This window comes from Poecilia mexicana, unplaced genomic scaffold, assembly GCF_051168715.1.
Source record: "Poecilia mexicana isolate PSO_F unplaced genomic scaffold, ASM5116871v1 scaffold_2, whole genome shotgun sequence".
NCBI classification, from domain to species: Eukaryota; Metazoa; Chordata; class Actinopteri; order Cyprinodontiformes; family Poeciliidae; genus Poecilia; species Poecilia mexicana.
In genome coordinates this window covers 5818711-5839927 of record NW_028263371.1, presented here as the reverse complement: position 1 = coordinate 5839927, position 21217 = coordinate 5818711, and the positions used below count along the sequence as shown (strand labels likewise).

Genomic DNA, 21217 nt, shown 5'->3' with positions numbered 1-21217 from the left:
TAAAAGTCAATTCCACAGCTTCAGTTATTACAGCCAGAAACTAGAGATCAGGCCCGGTGTAGTGATGGACTCGGACCTGAACCTTCAGAGCCACATAAAGGTAATCATAAATTCTGGCTTTTATCACCTGAGGAACCAAACATGTAGAAGCAGGAATCGGTTTTTGTGCTCTAGTAATCTGGAAGAACCTTCCAGAAAACTGCAGAACAGCCAAAACGATGACTTCCTTTAAATCAAGGTTAAGTATCTGTAGAGCTTCCTTTGATTGGTAACTGGGACATTGATCCTTATAATTGATGTGCATTCTGATGATAGACCAGTGTTTCTCAACCCTGGTCTGCACTGCCCCCCCTGCTCTGCATGTTTTAGATGTACCTCTGTTCCAGAACAGCTGATTCAAATGATTGCATGACCATCAAGTGCTGCAGAAGCCTGTTAATCACCCAGAGATACAATTCAGGTGTGTGGCAGAAGGGAAACACCTAAAACATGCAGGACAGGGGGGCGGTGAGGACCAGAGTTGAGAAACACTGCATTAGACAAAATGTGGTGTTTGCTTGTTTCATAATTGGTAACTATTGTTATGATGTAAAGCACTTTGAAGTGCCTTGTTGATGAAATGTGCAGTACAAATAGCTTGACTAAACAAATATTTAAATTTGCCACGGTTTTGGAATAGTTTTGGGACTTATACAGATAAGCATCAATCAACAACAAATGCCATCTTAAGACATTGCGATTTATATATATATATATATATATATATATATATATATATATATATATATATATATATATATATATATATATCTGTCCAGTACAACAAACATATTCAATGCTAATGATTCCAAGCATCCTATGAAACACTAAAACACTACAGTCTAGCTCAGTTTCTAATTCAAGTCAGTCTTCTGTTTCAGGAAACCTAGCCCATTTTTTGACTTCATTTTTTAGGAAGTCTCAGCAGCTTGCCCCAGCTAAAGGATGTTTTCCCCACAGGACCATGCAGCCACTGCCATGTATCAAAGTGTGGAGGGTGTATTCAAGGAGATGTGAGCTGCTAGTTTCCCGATAATACCACACTAATTTACTAAGTTAGGAGTTTCATAGTAAGACACGTTAAATGAAAGATCTTTTCAGACTTTTATTAGTAAAAAGTTAGCAAAAACCATGTCATCATATTCCCACAACTTCACAATTCTATACTGGTATATTACATAAAATCCTGAACAACAAAAAGCTCAATAAAGTTAAATAAAGTTGTAACATGACAAAATGGGGGAAAGATTCAAGCGGTGTGAGTACTTTTGTCGGCCACTGTACCAGAAGGTCCGAGGCCTGTGTGTGTGTGTGTGTGTCTGATTCAACCTCTTCTTAAGTCATCCGTGGTGCCAAACGGAGAAGTGGGCCCCCAGGGACGATGAGGTCACGACCTGTTTACAACCATTCCTGTGATCAAGTTATCCTAAATGACACATCCAGCCATCACCGACTCCCATCGCTCCCTCTCCTCTCCCTGACCTCCACCTCTTTATCTCCTCCACTCAAACCACTAAATGGATCCAGAGGCTCTCATGGACGCCGGGAGCGCCACAGATGACCACAAGCCCACAGTTTTTCTTTTTCTTTTTTTTTTTCGCGCAGTCTTCACACAGGAAGCATCTACCAGATATTCCCACCTACCCGCCCCACACCCCTCCTTCACATGCTCCGTGATGAGGAATGTCCTCCCGCTGCGATAGTGGCCACAGTGTGGATCAGGCTCCCGTTTCCTGCCCACCACATGCGCCTGTTCCCTCCAGCACTGATCGCTGATAGAGGCTGCGTGGAGCCTGGGAACTGACCAGAGATGACGGACGTGCGGGGGGCGAGGAGCAAGAGGAAGAGGAAGAGGAGGAGGAGGAGAGGTTAAACGCAGCAGAATTTGGCTGTTAAACTTTAATTTCTGCGCCCTGTTCTGAGGGACGGCGCTTCTTCTGGGAATAACAAAATTTCACGTAATCCTAATATATTTAAAAGTTGTTTTGTTCTCCCAGCTCTAGTGGCCTTTATTTGACAGCAGTCAGACAGGAAAGCGGACTGTGGGTGAGGGCCGGGACTCGAACCTGTGACGGCCGAGTCGAAGACCACAGCCTCTGTATGAGTCGCGCGCTTTTCTCCGGCGCCGTCGCCATGTTTCTCACCTAGAAAGAACATGGTTTTCATTCAGGCTAAGTTTAGAAAGACAGAGCAAGAGTTTAAGTGAAATTGCATCACAAGCCAATTCGACAAACCCGACGCTGCTCAGGCTCTCTTGGTTATACATTTTCCACCCGCTCTCACCGTGCTGCTCCCTCTACATTTCTCAAATATCCCCCCTCTGAGCATCGGCCTCCCGAGCAGATTCAGCATCTCGGAAAATAAGCCGCGATGAAGGCGCTTCTTTGAGCGCCCAGGTGTGTGGAGGATCGGATTCCTGCGATTAGATTCATGGCCTGGTCCCAGCGAGACCCACGACTCCTCCTCGTCGCTGTGTTTGGACCCCACCACCTCCACCTTTTTGATGTTGGGCCTATTTATCATTGTGGACACATAATTAAAGTTAAAGAAAGCAGAACCTCTCTCAGAGCCAGCTGACGTTCCTCATTTCCCGCCATCTGAATACTCCTCTTCACTCTCCGCTATGATTTGTTGCCTTTTATTTGACCGCAGCTTCCTCCCATCCAACCATCTACTGACCCGTTTTTTTAAAGTTGCAGTATAATTCTTTGAAGTCATGGCAACTGTTATGAAAAGAGTAATAACGACAGAAAAAAATGATATTCCGAAAATTTGCAACATTTTTTAAACCTTGCTATCTGGATTCAATGTCTAGGAAATTGAAGCATTATTAAACCGTAAACCGTCCCAACATCACATGCTGTGTTAATTATTGTGGAAAACAGACGGAATCTTTTCCCAATGCCAAATTTGGAAGCAGATTCAACAAACAAGCCATTTGTCCCACACTTTGGAGCAGCTTCGTGTCTCCTCAGAAAAGTGATACCTGTTCAGCTCTGGTACTTCATTTACCAGCTATGAACATTTGAAGAGTTTAATTCGAGTTGAGCTCAGGAGAAGGCGTGAGAGAGGAATGCTTGAGTCCCAAACCAGCACGTGGAGGAGTCCAGTTAGTCAAAGTTGCTTGTATCCATTGGAGAAAAAAAGTGGGTGTGTATTAAAATGCGGGTGCCACGCTAGATTGGGCGCCAAAACAATGGCAGAATAATTATTTCTAGTCGGTATTTTCTGTTTGTGCATTGAAACCCCCCCAGTGGGTGCCTATAATGTGTCTGCATACACCTCAGAAAGTACTTCGCTGCGTCCCGCTTGCATCAAAGAGGCCCCAGTTCAGTTCAGTTCTTTGGGAACTTCATAGATAAAGCCAATATGATGATACATGATAGCGGTCCATATGAGAGCACATCCACATCCACTGCACATCCTCCCCTCTTGCACAGTGCCATAAGGTTGGGTAAGATCGGCTGCGAAGTCTCTTCCCCTGCAGCAGGGGGCGATATTCTCGTCGGTGGTTCACCTACACCTGGAGCGGACGGCCTCCAGAGCTTTCTGGTGTCTCCGTTTGTTGAACCTTTTGACGTAGTTGCTGCTGCGCAGGAGGCCATCCCCGGGCTTTAGTTTGCCAGCCAGCAGGGTCAGGAGGTCATTGGGAAGGTGGCGCCTCCGGTGGTAGATCTGACCCATTACAATGTATCTTGCCCCTGTGGGACAAAGCAGATGGCAGGTTGAGTTGAGATCTACATCCCATGTTTTCAATGAAGAATGGCCAAGATCTAGTAGAAACACACACCAAAATCCATAATCACAGCAAAAAAAAAAAAAAAAACTAAACAAAAAAACAATTCTGTGTTCCGCATCGAATACAAATGTGAGACACATTTTTTTCCCGGTCAGCTCAAAAGCAAATTTCTTGAACTCACCAAGCTTGATATCAGGGCAGGGCTTACTGCACTTGAAGGTGTCCAAGACCAGGAGGCGAACCTTGAAGAAGAAGCTGTCTGGGGTCACATAGAGACGACTCATCTTGTAGAAGCCGTCAGCGCTCACCATCAACGTGATCAGTCTGACTCCTTTCCTCAAAACGTCGATGTCGTGGACAATCCCATTGACAGCTGTTCAGCAGATGAAAGACGGTTGGTTAGACGATTTGAAAACGGCATTATGGTGTCCAGGATAGTGTAAGATGCATTGAATCATGATTGGAAAAGGAGTCATACACCAAGAGGAAACCTCACATTTTTAACGTCTGTGAAGCTGGTTAGTTTAGATTACTGTAATGACATGAGTCGAGGCGAAACAAACCGGATCTGGCAAAAGAAAAAAAACAATTCTTTGATTTTCAAGTTTTATTTATTTCGATACATTGAATTTAGGATTTAAGTAGTGTTCCTACTACTTAAATAGTAGGAACACTATTTAAGTAGTAAATAGTGTTTACTACTATTTACTAGTAGTAAACACTACTAGTAAATAGTAGTGTTTACTAGTAGTAAAAGAAAAGAAAACCTGCTTTTCTCGTGGTTTTCATTTGAAACCACGAAAAGCAGTCTGAAATCCTGTTTTATTTATTAATTGTAAAAAAAAAAAGAAAAAAAAAGAAACTATCCAAAGCAACAAGGCGCTATGTGAAAATGGTCTCTGGAATGTCGAGTTTAATTTTACAAGTCACACCACAGTAAATCGTTTTAAGAGAAACTGCCTGTCAGAATCAAGTACCATGGTTGACCAACCAAAACTTATCCAAGAGATTGTCTGATACTCTTCCATGAGGTAAAGAAAAAATAACAAGAAAAGCACTGCAGGCTGCACTTCCTTTAGTTAGGACCAGAGTTCATAATTCAACAATAAAAGATTCAGATTGAGCAAAAATGGCTTCCATTGAAGAGTTCCAATGTGAAAACCGCTGCTAACAAAGAGTAACCCAAAAGTCTGTCTCACATGCCCCCTCCAAACAAAACAAAACAAAAACACATGTGATTGCTAAGGCATCTGGTGTAAAACTAACAGGATAATGAAAAAGAACATTATGCCATCATGGAAATGGTAGTGTGCTCCAGGACCTCGATACACTCCAACCCTCTTGGGTTAGAAAGCAGGACGGTAGTCTGCTGTTTAATACCCTACCGCACATCAGCAGGTCCAACTCTCAAGGGCTCAGAAAGACTTAGGAATGGCCCAGTCAAAGTGTAGTCTTATATCAGATCGAAATGCTGTGAAACAATCTTAAAGGGCCCTTTCATGTGTAAATACGACTGAATAAAAACAATTCTGCGAGAAAAGTCGACCCCGTTTCCTGCACATCGGGGTAAGAACCTTGTGACTTGTTCACTCGAAAATGTTTGATTGCTGCTAAGACTTCCGGGGGAAATGACTTTTTCCCATAGAACCAAACAGTTGTTTTTTTTCCGATTACTAAATTAAGCCGTCACTTGAAAAACTCAACTTTGTGTATTTACTCAGGTTATCTTTGATTTTAAAATTGTTTTGATGATTTGAAACAACGAAGCTTGACAAAAACACAAAATCAGAAGAAACCTGTGAGGATGAATATGTCTTTGCATATCTATGTAGATGGGTTGAACGTAATTCAAGCAAAGCAAACAAACAAAACAAGTGTGGTACAATATTTAAAACTGTTTTAAATTGCTGAGAAACATCAAGGAAATAAAAAAACGCATTCTAAATATGGTTACATTTCTTCTATGTGTCTTTGTAAAACATACCAAACTCGCTGTAGCAGTAATATTCCCTCTCATCCTTCTCCTTCCTGCACTCGCTCATGCAGAAGGCGTCGTGTGTGTAGTCAGACTCTGTGGAGAAGAGAAAGGCAGCTTGAGAAGAAAGTTTGAGAAGAGTCTGTGCTGCTTTCTCAAGATAGCAGGGAAGACTCATGACTGCTGTAACTATTAATGCATATTTACTCACTAACGCACTGGACTTTTTAAGAGAGGAAGAGTCTTTGACTTTGAACTTCCAACTCTTACTGTGTTATGTCATTTAAAAATGTTGCCTCTAAAACGTCTCATTTGTCTGTTTTTTTCTTATGTTTATAGCCAGAAACTTCCAATATGTATCGGAATATTCAACCATAAATGCTCTAAGAGTGGAATTGTTTTGATGAAGATATTCCCATGTGGGAGATTTAGTTCAGGGACCCTGTTAGAAGATATGTGGAGCACACACAGGTCAGATTTCCTACCTCGCCTCAGGACGTCAAACTGGTAGAGCAGGCTGGAGGACCCAGCCGCCCGCTGGGTGAAAAACACCGGCGGGCGGCTGTTGTTCCAGGCCGCGGAGCTGATTCCAGACTGGAAGAGGCCGGACCTCCCAGGTCGGTTCTCCTCTGGGTCCTGCCGTCGGTTGGGGGAGTCTCTGCGAGGTGAAGACGCTGTCTGATGCGGCTGGATGGGTGTTTGTGTCTGAGCTGGGGTCTTGGGTTTGGGGTTGGGCTGTCCCTCCTGCTCACCCTGCTGAGGAGGGCTGATGTGGGTCTGGGTGTCCTGACTGACTTTCTGTGTTGTGCGATTGGAGCCAGAGCTCGTGGCTCCCGTCAGCTGGGTTTTGGGAAGCAAACCAGCAACTTCCCCCCTGTTTTTCTCACTGTTGTGCTCTGTTAAACGGTCACTCTTGTGCCCCTTTTTGCTCTTGTTGTTGGGGCTGGGGTGACGGAGGACCGGGGCCAGGTTGCTGTGCTTTGGCCACACAGCGGATGGCATTGGGTGGAAGTTTAGCTTGGACTCACTAGACTTGCTGCTTTTCTCCAAGAGCTCATTGATGGGCAGGGTGGGCTCTTTGACCACCAGCCTGGTTTGGTTGCTTGGTGCAGGATCCTGTGGACCCTTGTCTATAAGGGTGTACAGCTCTGGAAAAAAAGCAAACAGCACTTCAGCTTCAAAATGACACAATTCAAACTGATACTATGACTGATATCTGGAAAACAATTTTCCCTTTGCTAAAAGAGTGATCCCACTCACTGTGGGTCTTTGTTTGTCTTGGCCTTGCTTCCTGTTTCCTAAATGTCACAAAAGGTATCCCTCTGGGATTTGTATTAGGAACAACACTTCTTGCAATGTCTAATAATAATGTGTGTCAGAATATTACTGATGCCTTTCTCCATCTATCATTCTATATGTTGATGACACAGTTGTGTGTTGACCTGCAAACAGTGTTGGGCTTGTGTTTGATTTCTGCAAGAAGACTTATCATTTGTTTCACCTCAAAATATTAGAACTGAAGAAAAAGCAAATATCCAAAACATCCTGTGACCCTATTGGGTCATCTGTCTGAAGAATGAGACAGGACTTTGGTGGATACCATGGCTGCTTTAGTTAGCGTAGCACTACTGACTCATCCGGTTAGCCAATGCTCCCATTTCAATCTACTCTGACGGTTCTGAGTATGACATGGAAGCAGTCTGTTAGTAATGAGTGGATAACACCTGGGAACTGCTATCTTTCTTTAGTTGCCAACTCCTCCCTGGCAAAAGAAATTACATTGGAGACAATTCTCCTGTATTTCAAAGTTCACTGTGGACATTTTACATGTTGCTGGCAAGGCTAATTTAGAGGCAGAGTCCAAATTGCATGGAGTCAAATATGATGCATTGCATGACAAACCAGGTGGCTTGGAGACGTCCCAATGTCATCAACATTGACAGCAGAGGTGGTGTGTGTGTGCCTTAATGGAACTGAGAAATCTCTCACAGTCCATTAGCCTAAGGTTGATAAGCAATGGTCCTATGAAGCCTAACCACTAGACTCTCGGTGATGGCGTTCCACAATTCAGAAGTGAACTGTGTTTCAAAGAGAGGCCTGATGGTATGCCAAAATGTATTGTTCACATACCAATTAAGGCAGCTAGTCTGAAGGACGATAGTTGAGTCAACAAGCTTCCACATGCTTGGACTGCAAACTTCAGCTATGGAAGGCCTACAGTTATTGTCACTAGAATCAATGTCTGGTTTATGGCCAACCGCTGCAGGGACTTTGCTTCCTGTCATGATATTCTGATGGTCACCTGTTGCATAGCAGGCAACTTTCTTTGATAAAGCTAAAGTTTTCTCACCAGTCCCCATGTCATTCAACATCTCTACTCTGCTATCCGAAGAGTACCTTTACATTCCTATCATCCTCAGTGAACTGGATTTTGATTCTGTGCCAAAATGTGCATCTTGGACGTCTTTGGAATGGCTGAGGAAACGTATTTGATTGTGGACATGGATCTACAATCAAACAGGCGGGAGAGGTTTTCTGCTGATCGCCTCAATGTGGCATGCCTGGATTTGAACCAGTCAGTTTGTATGGCATTGCTCCCACATTGACGTAGATACCTTTGTCACGTTACACCTACAGAGCCACGTGGCTTCACTGATGGTCCTGAATCAATGTCTGAAGTCTCTCAGGACAACATCCTGCCTAAGTGCACTAGGTTTGTCACTTAGGCAGTGCCAAACCTAGTGCACTGCCTAAGTACCAAACTTAGGTATTGCACTAGGTGTTCGACTAGGGCTAGGGAATTCTGGGGAAATTTCTGTAGGGTCCTCTCAATGTATGGCATAAGTCACTCTTTGGAGTATTTACACTTTGTGTTCCTAAACATATTGAGTCATTATGTGTTTTACAATAGAAAGTTACTGTCTCCACAAGGTAAAAGTTGAAGGAGTTAACTTCAGTTACGAACCGTTAACTTGCTACTGGAGCAAAAGAGATAAGAAGAGCCCAGAATACATCCTTCCACGTCCACTTACAACATTTTATTTAAAATAAACTAAAACTAATTGGAGCCACATATGTGCCTCACACTGACCATGGTGTCATTGTTTAAGTGAATAATGCTAACTTGAAAAATTTTAACTATTCAAGCTTTTTCTAGATGTTGGGCACTGAGGTTCCTCACAGGATCTCACCCACCGTGATAATGTGTACATGTACATTAGTTTTCCACATGCATGTTGCTGTAACAGTTTATTTAATTTAGAAATCGATACCGGAAATACTATCAGAGGTAAACTTTCTATGCCACTTAAACAGAGCATCCAGAGCTTTCACTCACAGGCTTTTATCATAAAGTATTTAGTGTTCATTTAGTAGAAAAGATATACAGGTCTACTTCGAATAAACAACAGCTGAATCAGAAGCAGTGCAGCTTAATTGACCGTGAGGATTTCAAACAAATTTTAAAAGCACTGGAAAAGCTATTTGTTATTTATTAGCAATGCTATTCATACTATGGTCTGCTTGTTTTAGTTATTTTTTTAATTAGTTGTATGCACTAGATTGACTATTGTATCTGTTTTAGCAATATATCTGGCATCTTAAGGCAGGTTTGATAATGAGAAGCCATGTGCCAATAGGATTTACCTGTATAAACGATGGTGAAATAATAGCAATATAACAAAATGTTAACAAAAACCTAATATTTTTGTAGTTGGGTTTTTTTTTTTTTTTTTTTTTTTTTACAAACAATTATTAAAATAATTGTTTGAAGTCAGGCTTTTTCTGTATTAAATATCTTATACATAAAAAAATAAACTTACTGATATGGCATACTGTATTTAAATAAACCTTATCCAATTACAGACACAAATAATGCCATGTAGTGACTAGTATTGGTCATAACTAAAGCTATAAAATGGACACCACGAGTCAGTAGAAAACAAACAAAACAAAAAAACATAAATCAGCTCACCGTTGACAACTTGTTCCTCTGTGTCATAAAGAGGAAACGCCAGAAACAAAAGAACCAGAGTAATCCCTGTCATCTTGGATGGGTCGATTTTGGACTCACTGCACTGTTTGTTCTCAAGTTGGGATTCCTGGGATTTTTATAGGAGCGCTCAGGGAGCGGATGGGATGAGGTAAAAAGGGAGGGTGTGGGCTGACCCAAAACAGGGACACAAACACTTTCACACGACACTCCCACCATTTGTGCATAATTTAAAATACACCAACAGAGCCCACTGTGTGAAAGAACTATGCACACAAATATTTTATTAAAAATAAGCTTTCTTTGTTATCTGGTGTCAGATTAAATACTCCATACTTGGCTTCTTAATTTTTATATACATAAAACTTTTAACCTTTACATTCATTAGGAGACTCTTTAGCATACAATTCACAATTTAACGCGCTTGAAGATGATTATTTAAAAAAGATGAGTATTCACTGCCCTCTAGTGTTGAAGAAAAGAATATCAGCAATTTGTAATTTGGATAGTTATTACAGTTTTCTTATACGCATTTGAGAAGTCGTTTATTTTATAAATTAATACTTAAAAAATCCTAAATGGAATAATGAAAATATAATAAAATGTTCTGGTTCTGTCAATTATTTGCTCTAAGGACATATATGTTTATATTCATTAAGTAAATAGCTAAAATGAAAATAAATGTTGGGTTACTTCTTATAAATTATAGGCAATTTTGTTTCTAAAAAATGTTGGCATTCAGTGAGTTTCAATAAAAAGACATCTTTGGCCCAATACACGCAATTCTGTGATTCATTAATATGTTTTTGTATTTTTAAGAAAAAAAAAAAGTATTTGTATTAGAATACTTTATATGATGAAATAAAAATAATTTAGGCTGTTAGAACCTTCTGCTTGTTCCCCACACACTGTCTTTGTTGTTAATAACAGGGTTGATATTTGGGTCTACTAAAAAACGTTTAGAAAGAAAAGAAAGTAAGAAAAATGTCAAGCAAAGGTTTGACAATTACAGATTTATCGAAGTTTAACATGTTTTCAGTAAAATAACTTAAGAATTTAAGGCAAATTCACAGTTTTTGCCTCTTTATCTCTTGAAATATTAAATGTACGTTGAATTATAGAATCACCCATATGTAATAAAATGTTACGAATTACATTTTGGCTATCTTTCTTTCATTTCAAAAACTAAAAAAAAATTCAGCAATAAAATTCTGACATGAACAAATGCTACGGTTAGTATTTCTTACACTGTCATTAAAATGTAGTTTCGAAATGATGCTGATCCATATGGTGCAGCAACAGGACAAATGCGTTACAGAATTCATCGTTGGTTTATCTCTATACGTATGGCATTTCATACTGTGACAACTAAAAGGTAACTAAATGCGACCCAGATGGGACTCGAACCCACAATCCCCAGCTCCGGAGGCTGATGCCTTATCCATTAGGCCACTGGGTCATTACGTGGAAAGTTTTGGAAACATCATTTTGTATCTTTGCCATGTCAGTTTCATGGTGTGTTTTATGTCTTTTTTTTGTTTGTACGTTTTGCCCGGTGGTGGTCACCTCCGATAATACAGAGGCATTGTCCTCAAAATGTTACTACGCAGCAAACTATTTCATTTATAAACGCCTGTTAATGCACCACACCGCTGAAGTTAGCATCTGGAACGAAGCTTCTGATTTGGGTCTTGTCTAAAGGGCTCTATTCACTCCACTAGATTAACTTCTAATCATATTCTATAAAGTGTAGTTTATGGATAATGAAATCTTTGTGCAGTAAGTACCCTAGCTAAGACAAAATCTGTCAATGTTTGACGTTTCTATACTGTAATTGGATCTCTTTAATAAACCTTAATTTTTAGAGTTTTTACAAATTGCATAAAGATTTAACAAATCACAAACTGTATTTTATAGAGTTTATCATCAGTATAAAATAATTCTGTTCGAGCCTGACCATTGTCAAACGTTGTTAAACCGGGCCTCTTCTAAAGTAGTGTAAAGCCAAACAAATCTTCCTTATTTGAAATTGTCTCAAATTAAATAAGGGTCATGTTGAATTAGAAATGAGATGCGTTTAGTAAAACATCTAAAGTAAAGCAAATGTATTAAATAAGGTGAAATATTTCTTTAAACGTCATAGCTAAAAAAAAACAACAAAAAAAAAACAAAAAAAAAACAACAACTATGAATCGGATACTAACTTCGTTCTCCCTCAAACCCCTGGTAACAGGGCGGAGCGTTTTGCAAATCTGACCAATCATATTTTAGAACACCAGGGGGGTATATATTGACGTCATTTCAGAAGTGTTTTTTCCCCCCCCCCTTCAAGGTAAGCACTTTGCACATGTCGAGTTACTAAGCGAATTTCCATAACTTTATCTGTTTTCTGTTACTTTGCTTAGTATTTGAGTTTACATTTTTTCTTCAAGTCGTTTCTGTGTACAGTGGGAACACATGGAGTCAAATACGTTTACTTGACTTAAAGAGACACGCACCGTTTACTAGCTTACCGCCTGCTAGCGAGCTAACCTGAAATAATCGGTTGACGGGTTGATTAAAAAAAAAAAAAAAACGGTTAACACGACCGTTTCAGTTAGTCGTTAGTTTTGCGTAACATTAGCAGAGTCGGCTTGTGTTGCTCAACGGCCAGCAGGAATGTCAGCTGACACGGACAACGGGGCTCGGCTCTTCCAGTTCAAAAACAAAGGGAAAGACGTGAACGTAAGTTCTGCCTATAACAGCATTATTACAAAGTTAACAGCTAAAGTTTTTGCTGTCATGTTGGCTATGAACTTTTTTTTCTCTCTCTAATTTTTCAGGAATTGAGGCGCAGGAGGTCAGAATTCAACGTTGAGCTCCGGAAAGCGAAGAGAGACGTTCAAATATTGAAGAGGAGAAATGCGCAAAGCTCCGCGGAGGATCCGATCTCCCCGCTGCACCTGAAAGCCCTCAACGTCCAGGTGAGTCACCGCCTGGTTCACCGGCCTCCCGCGCTTTGTGGCGATACTTACCTTTACGCAAAAACTTGCAGTAAAGTGAACTCTAGTTAAAAAAAACATTTAAATTAATTTAAAATGTATTTAAATTTTTCTTGTATTACTGATATACCAACAAAAATGACCATATACCTAATATTTATTTACTTTTTGCTTGCTTTTCCTTGAATGCAGAATACTATTTAGTATGTAGGGAGGTAACTAAATATATTTTCTTTTGCCTTTTTAAGACAGGCAAACTAATTTGTCAAACTAAGATGAAGACATTGGTTTGTTTGAATCATTTCTGATGTCTTTAAAAAGCTGTGAGCGAAAGTCTTTAAAGTTATGTTCATGTTTCAGCTCCCCAGTAAGGTGTACAGAAAGATAAAAAAAACAAACAAAAAAAACATACATTTATTGCTTAGTTGATTTAAATTCACACAAATTGGAAATCTCCTTCAATATCTAGCAAGTGAAGACCAAGAAATATATATTTTTTAAAATTGGTTGAGACATCTTAAAAAAGACACAAAAAAAATCTTCTGAAAAGTACATCCATGTGGATTGTTCTCCCACTAAATATTCTGGTCCTAACATGAAGTAAATTCATCATATTTGTCGTGACATTAAGTTTTAGAACTTTAGAGAGGATCAAAATGGGGTGCCTGAGGTGATGTTTGCACCTTTCATACCTTTCAGAAAGCAAAGTCAGATGTGACAGAATGCATTCTGACGCAGCTGGATTCCTCTGAATAAAACGACGTTTGTTCACGTAAAGTTCAAAGTTGTCCAAAAAGTTATGCCCATGCTCATTTGGTTGTTGTTGTTTTTTTCTTCTTCTTTTTATGCGCAACAAAGCCAATTGAAACAAAAACGTTTGGTGCTGCTTTCACTGTTCTGTAACAATGTACATGCCAGCATCTCTGAACTCAGAGAGACTAGCAAATCCAAACAAGGATGTGACTTTTCTGCACAACTTGATGGAAGTTCATTTTTAATCTTGGTGCAGACTTTAGTATCAACATGCAAATGACAGCTTCCAAAGCTGTTTTTAAGAGAAGTCCAGTGCAGTTCCTCTCAAATCTGGCTACCAGTGGAATGTTATTTTTAACTTCTCTCCCGTGGCCGCTAATCCCTTTTGGTTTCTGTTTCCAAAGCCGACTCAGGATTGGTCTTTGGAGGACATAGTCGGAGGAGTAAGCAGTGTGAATACAGAGCATCAACTTCTGGCTACACAGGCTGTCAGGTAAAATCATTTTTTCATGTTTTTCTTTTTTTTTTTTTGTGTGAAAATACTAAAAACGCTTTCTAAAATTTTTTTTTTGTGTAAATATAGCAAAGGGATGTCTATATTTGTAAACCAATCTAATACTTAAATTTTTTTACATGTATTTGAGAAAAAAAAACATTTTCATTTTATTTTCACACTTATTTAAAATTTTTAGTTTTTCTTCACATTGCTATTTGTAGGCCTGTCAGGATAACAAATTTTGCTGAGCGATTAATTGTCTAAAAAATTATTGTGATAAACGATAATATTGTTTCAAGACCTTTTGACACTGATTTAATGGAAATGACTGACTAATGATGCATGTGATTTCCTGCCATAGATAGATACACTTTATTTTCAAAAGAACACATAACACTGGAACTGATAAACTAAAACAAAACAACCAAAAACAAAAATAAAATGGATTCTCAGTCTCCATTAACAAAAAACGTACTTGAATAAAAAGTAAACAACATAAAGCCAAAGTGGAAATAAATACTGCATTCAACCAAAAGAGTGCAGATTATGAAGTCTGTATACTGTATTGGCCTTCAGTAATCACTAGATTTAAATAGAGAAGACGGGAACATCCGACTACCTAATGCAGTAGTTCATACTACAGGATTTTTTGCCCCTATTTTCCCCTTATGACAATCTTAGATCGTTGGCCAATCAGAAAGCTGGATTCTCCTCTGTGCTTTCTGAGGGGAAATTCCAGAGGGGAATCCCAAACAGCTGACTTGGCAAAGCCCAGGGGACATTGGAGATGATATGTGGAAACAACATTAATATTTATTTAACATTTCGTGCAAAGAATATAGAAATGACAAGGGGAGGAGTTGGAGCCAAATTGCTACAGCAGTTGATGAACCCGGTAGGTTTTCAGCTGTTCTTTGTTAACGTGACATAAATAGGTTATAATGATTTTCATTCAGTCAGGACTTTACGCTGAGTCTAGCCACATGCATCACTGGTAGATTCTAATAAAGCATTGATTAATGCCTGATATTAAAATTAGTTAACTGGACTTGTAGCCATTATTTTGGGCTACAAGTCCAAAATAATGGCTGTGTGGCTGGACACCACAGAGCACGATCGAACCCGATTGAACCATTATACCTAGGATTTCTGTCGGCTAATGGTGGTCTCAGGTTTTGAAAATGGGCCGACAACTCGTGTCGTGTGCGCTGGACATTACACTAAGGAAATAAGAAGGGAAGGTCAGTGGAGAGCACCGGAGCTGAGCCTTTTTTCATTCAGTGTCATCAACAGAAAGAAAAAAGGCAGGAAGAGAAGATAAAGCCGATAATTAAAATGAGGTCGATAGGTTTAATTTATCGTGTGATTAATTGATTTATCGTTTATAGCGACAGGCCGAGTTATTTGTAGTTAAGTAGTTTTAACTGCAGTGTCTATGAATTCAATTTAAAAATACTCCTTTGATCCTAAAGGGAAATTAAATAACATTTTTACCTACAAAAATGCACAGAAAGACAAAAAAAAGCAACTTAAGAACTGTAATATATGTGCAATAACACCAGTAACACTTATTCCTGTATAACGAGTTGTTTGACAAAGGTTTAAATGTAAATAACCAATAATGTTGGTACACATGTCTCACCTTTTGTTCCAAACGAAATAGGAAGACGATCAAATTGTGTTTCGATCCAGTTTGTAGTTTTTTTTTTTGTAATAATTACAAAGAAATAAAAATAGTTTGCATGTTTTAGTTGAGTTAACATCTCTCCTCTTTGTTTCCACTCCCAGACTTTTTAGACGCTCATTCCTTCCAGTTACTTTCTAACTTTTGCAAAACCAAAAAGAGCGGCGGGCATATTTTTTTCTTTCCTTCTTTCATTTTTCGCTCCTAGCTACTTTTCTCTCACCGTCTCCTACTGTGTTTCAGAAAGCTCCTCTCCAGAGAAAAGCAGCCGCCTGTCGACAGCGTCATCGCCGCGGGCCTCATCCCGCGACTCGTAGGCTTCCTGGCTCAGTTCGACTTCCCCCACATCCAGTTCGAGGCGGCCTGGGCGCTGACTAACGTCGCCTCGGGGACGTCGGAGCAGACGGCCGCCGTGGTGGAGGCTGGGGCCATCCCGGCCTTCGTCAGGCTGGTCGCATCACCTCACAAGCACCTCAGCGAGCAGGCCATCTGGGCCCTGGGCAATATCGCAGGTATGCTGGACTGGAGCAGCCGGAGCAGGGGCCGTTAAACTCATTCTCATCCGAGGGCTACATCAGGATCATGAACGCTCTCAATGGGCTGGTTGCTCCAGAATGCATTGATAAAACCCATTAACAAAATAGCTGTCTCTGCAAGTTCTTCTTAAATTTAAATAATATTGAACATCTTTTAACACTGATCAGTCTTGTTGGGATTTTTGAATTTTTTTTTTTTTTTTTGCATCAAAACCACAGATTTTTGTGGGGGGCTAATACTGAAAAATATGCAAGGAATTTTGAGATATTTGCGCTTATTTCTTTAAAAGTGAGACTAAAATATCAGTAAATGGAACGTGTACATTTATTAATTACACAGACTTGTTTTTAAGCCTTTATGTCTGCTAATGACTATAATTTTTTGCTGACAGGTAATGAAAACTGGTGACTTTTAAAATTAGAATATTACATCAGATTAATAAAAAAAAATCCATAAACAATTGCTCATACAGGATTTTATTTAATAGTATGACACTAAAGGGAATTAAACATCTGTATTTGTCATTTTCCTCTCACTTCAAACTTATGCGCTATTTTTGTCATTCCAATGCATAAAGTACCAGTGAAAAACATTGAGGTTAAAAAAAAAAGTTTAAGACGTGAATAGTTTTGAAAGACATTATGTATTGTTGTTTCACTTAAAGTGTGTTGCTGAAACCCTCAACACACGTAAACTAACTTACCGCTTCCTAATCAAGTCGTTTGTGCTCCGTAACTCTCCTGATTTAACGTGACCAACTGGATCTTCTTTGTTGAATTTAGGCGACGGACCCAATGGCAGAGACTTGGTCATCAAACATGGCGTCCTTCAGCCTCTCCTCGCCTTGGTGACGACCTCTGACCTGTCCGTGTTACCCGTAAGTCGCTCCCGTGTGTGTTTGTTTGCATTGTTTGCATTCGATTGCAGTTTTCTGGCAGATCACCTACAATGAGCAAAATCAGGGCCAATTTATTGACCAGCTGATTTATAAGTGAAATAATTTGCCCTTGGAACAAGTACTGTTTCACGAATATTAAGGAATTATTGAGTTACAACAAGCTCATATTTCCTGGTGAAAAGTTACTTGTAAGTTAGTTTTGTCTTATTTTAAGTGGACTAAGATATTTACACTAGAAACTCGACCAAATACTGGGTAAGGTGTTGTTTTTGCAGTGTACTATGCCATTGTTTTACAGTCTGTCCAGTATCTGACATGACTGAATAATAACAATAATAATAATAATAATAACTGCGCCGTTCTTAACCCCCTGCATCAGCCTGCCTACCTGCTCAACGTGGCCTGGACGCTCTCCAACCTGTGTCGACACAAGAACCCGGCCCCTCCCCTGGCCGCCGTGCAGCACATGCTCCCCGCTCTGGTGAAGCTCCTCCACCACGACAACAGCGAGGTCCTGGCCGACACCTGCTGGGCTCTGTCCTACCTGACCAACGACTCCAACGAGAGGATAGAGGTGGTGGTGAAGGCCGGGCCCGTCCCTCGTCTTGTGCAGCTTCTCGCCTGCGGGGAGCTCTCCATCGTGGTGCGTGGCGTCCAGCTTGACGTCCGTTTACGATTTTAGACGAGACCCGAGTGAGATTAGCTTGTGGCGCAGAAGGTTCTGTGAGATAACTGTACAAAGGAAAGTCCAGGATTTAAGGATCCAAAATGGTTCTTGCTCCAATGAGGGATCTGGGCATCTGTAAAAATTCTTACATTTGTGCATCTAAAATTAAGACCTTTAAATGTCTTAAATTTTTAAGAAAATATGTTATGGAGTCTTAAATTTTGTGGTGGCAGGACTATTTTATCCTGTATGTTCTATGTAGTTTATTTTTTTTGTTGGACTTTCCTGTCAGTCAAATGTTTGCACAGATCTTCATTGCGAACTGTGACTCAAGGCAGTTGAGGCTACCGCTAACTAGCCTTGCTAACTAGCTAGTGTTTTGTGTCCATCTTTGGTAAGTATAAATTTATCTGCAGTTTGCTGGACAATGTTTGTCTTCTCCACTGGCTCAAGTCTGTTGCCAGCTCGTACAATGCTACATTGTGCAACAAAATCTAGCACTATTAAATTAAATTTGCTATTTTGGTTTGTACATCTCTGTCATGAAACGGGTTGTAAATTTAAGTCATAATGGTCGTAAAAAGTCTTAAATTTGAAGACTTAAACGTTTCCTGTACAGTCTTCTAAAATTCTTACAATTTAAACTCTTCCTACACGAACACATGTAGGAACCCTGAAAAAACAAAGTACATTTTGTTCCAACACGTCCATTAATGATCTTACAAATAGATTTGTCTCTCTGAAGACAGTAGCTAAATATCCAGCAGTGTTGATGTTTTGCCCTTTCAACTCTCATTTCCTCCAGTAGCTGGATATTTAGCTACTGTCTCTCTGAAGACAGTAGCTAAATATCCAGCAGTGTTGATGTTTTGCCCTTTCAACTCTCATTTCCTCCTTCTCATTTAGATGCACAAATGAGGATTTGTGAATCCTCATTTCTGAGGATTCACAAATGAATCCTCAGAAACTTCCCCAGTCGACTCGCGCTCGTTGGCTAAGTTTCATCTCCTGAAATAATCGTCTCGCTCTTCCCTGCTAAGACTCCAGCTCTAAGAACCATCGGCAACATTGTGACCGGAACCGATGAGCAGACCCAGTGTGTGCTGAACGCAGGTGCCCTGGCAATGTTCCCGGCCCTGCTGAGACACCACAAGCCCAGCGTCCAGAAGGAGGCGGCCTGGACCGTGTCCAACATCACCGCCGGCAAGAGCAGCCAGATCCAGGAGGTCATTAACGCCGGACTGATACCCATACTGGTGGAGGTCCTACAGCAGGTCAGGACGCAGGAGTTCAGAGCAACATCTCATGTTGTCTTGATATTTTATTTGTGTTTTACTGAAAACTACAATGTGAAAAACAGAGTCTCTTGTAAATGTCACAGCTCCTCTGCATCCCTGTCAGCCCGCTTGCGTAGACTGGAAATATAGACTGAAAGAGAGTATATTTTATGAGATTTGTTTGATTTTTCTCGAAATAAAGTTTTTACTGACCAGATTTATTGCCACCGATTTCCTTAACTTCAGTACATCGGTGATCGGTCGATGCTTGCATGTGAAGCCGATCTTTTCTACCTCAGAAAAGGTCTAAAAATGAGCAACTGTCCTCTTCTTCTCTGCTGTGAGAGACGTTTGACTGACTGACCGGCCCACCAGGTCATGTCTGGACATTTACAGTTAACAATAGTCACCTGACTGTTGTCAGCTCCGCGACTTTCTTCCTGTATTTAGCGACATTTCAAACAAAAAAAAAAAAAAAAAAAAAATGGTATCGGCCAAAATTGGCATCAGCGTGTCAAGCTTTTTAAAAATGGAATCGGTGCATCCCTGTGTTTTTAATTTCCAGCATCTCATTTGTTTTTTCTGCTAACGTGTTCAGGGAGATTACAAGACCCAGAATGAGGCCGTGTGGGCCGTCACCAATTACACCAGCGGTGGAACGGTGGACCAAGTGGCCTACCTGGTCCACTGCAACATTCTGGAGCCTCTGCTCAACCTGCTGACTGTGAAGGACAGCAAGGCCATCCTGGTGATCCTGGAGGCCGTCTCCAACATTCTGCAGGTGATGAGTCTCAGCCGTCTGAATTTAAAGAACGCATTTATGAAGCAGGTTTATTCGTTTTAGTGAGAAGTTCTGAACTTTTGAACGATTTTTTTGTTGTTTTGAACTATTTCTGTCCAGATGGCCCAGAGCACCGGCGAGATGGAGAAGCTCTGCCTGATGATCGAGGAGTTGGGCGGGCTGGACAAGATCGAGACTCTGCAGACTCACGACAACGAAGCCATCTACAAGTCGGCCCTGAAAATTATCGAAAAGTTCTTATCTGAGGAGGTAGTTTTATCCAGACTCTCTGTTCGGTTTGAAAATGTTTCTGCGTCTGTTTTTTATTTTTATTTTTATTTTTTATAATTACTTTATCAGTCCTAGCAAACCAGACAGACATTAAAACTGAAAAAAAGTCTGGTGGATAAACAATAACTACTTTAGGAATTGTATCGATAAGAATCAGGATTTTTAGTCTTTAGTCAAAAGGGATGTTCTGAAATATTCTACCGCTTTACAAAAAGATGATTGGAAATGAAAATGATTAAAGCTCACTTTGGAGTTTGTTGAGAACTTCAAAGCGTTTCACAAAAGTAAAGGATGAGCTGGAATGAATCAGAGCATTGTGCCGAAGGTTGGAATTCATAACCGATTAGATCCAGTACTGAAAAATGTCATTTTTAAAAGCTTCTTTTCTGATCCAAAAAGTGCATCACAACTGAGAATTCCAGCTGTTTTCAGTCTATAAATGCATTAACCAACAGGATCCATGTTGGATAGAATCTAATGACATCAAATAAAGATTAAAGATATCCGCTTTGATGCATAAGTCACATGTTGTTCATCTGAGGTAATGGATCCACAGATGTTTTTTTTTTTTTTGTTTTTTTTGATAGTTGATTTAAAATTACTACTTTTCAAAAAAATTAGGATGTTATTGAAAGGTTCATGGGCTGCACAGTGGCGCAGATGGTAGAGCTCTTGCCTTGTTCTGTGTTAAATTCCATGTCCGGGGTCTTTCTGCATGGAGTTTGCAAGTTTAGCCTGGTGGGGGGCACAAGTAAAGCCTGGTGGCCCGCCAGGCTTACAATACACTGGAGGAAACTCTGGGTCCTGTATAAAGGTTCCACAATACTAAAATCTACTTTTTCCTCCTTTTTTGTGCATTTAATTTATTAATACCGTTTGGCTCTCGTTCTTTTTGTCTTTCAGAATGCAGACGAGCCTCTGGCTCCTGATGCTGCTCAGGACTCCTATGCCTTCAACATTCCTGAGGACAAAAGCACTTTCCAGTTTTAACTTGTTCTCTTTGATTTCTGACATTAAAGAAAGAAGGGGGAAATCCTTAGCTTGACATATTAGACTAAAATCTTTTGAAAAAATATTTGTAAATAAATTTTTAAGTATTTTAATGGAA

The 21217-nt window shown here is 40.1% G+C and overlaps 2 protein-coding genes and 1 non-coding gene across 3 annotated transcripts; 1 reads left to right on the top strand and 2 right to left on the bottom strand.

Moving 5' to 3' along the window:
- Window positions 1-1124: 1124 nt before the first annotated feature.
- On the bottom strand, window positions 1125-9974 carry LOC106903369 (uncharacterized). Its single transcript, XM_014967103.2, has 5 exons — window positions 9727-9974; window positions 6239-6901; window positions 5763-5849; window positions 3960-4151; window positions 1125-3740 (listed from the first exon to the last, which is right to left on the bottom strand). The coding sequence occupies exons 1-5, from the start codon at window positions 9797-9799 to the stop codon at window positions 3553-3555; spliced, it is 1203 nt and encodes a 400-aa protein (XP_014822589.2). The 5' UTR covers window positions 9800-9974; the 3' UTR covers window positions 1125-3552.
- A 1156-nt stretch (window positions 9975-11130) lies between these two features.
- On the bottom strand, window positions 11131-11203 carry trnar-ccg (transfer RNA arginine (anticodon CCG)). Its single transcript has one exon. It is a non-coding gene; the product is annotated as a tRNA-Arg (tRNA).
- A 420-nt stretch (window positions 11204-11623) lies between these two features.
- LOC106903373 (importin subunit alpha-1) lies at window positions 11624-21217 on the top strand. Its single transcript, XM_014967112.2, has 10 exons — window positions 11624-12468; window positions 12567-12707; window positions 13883-13971; window positions 15902-16170; window positions 16978-17072; window positions 17473-17736; window positions 18801-19034; window positions 19636-19818; window positions 19939-20088; window positions 21013-21217. Exons 1-10 carry the CDS (start codon window positions 12403-12405, stop codon window positions 21097-21099), a joined length of 1578 nt encoding a protein of 525 aa, XP_014822598.1. The 5' UTR covers window positions 11624-12402; the 3' UTR covers window positions 21100-21217.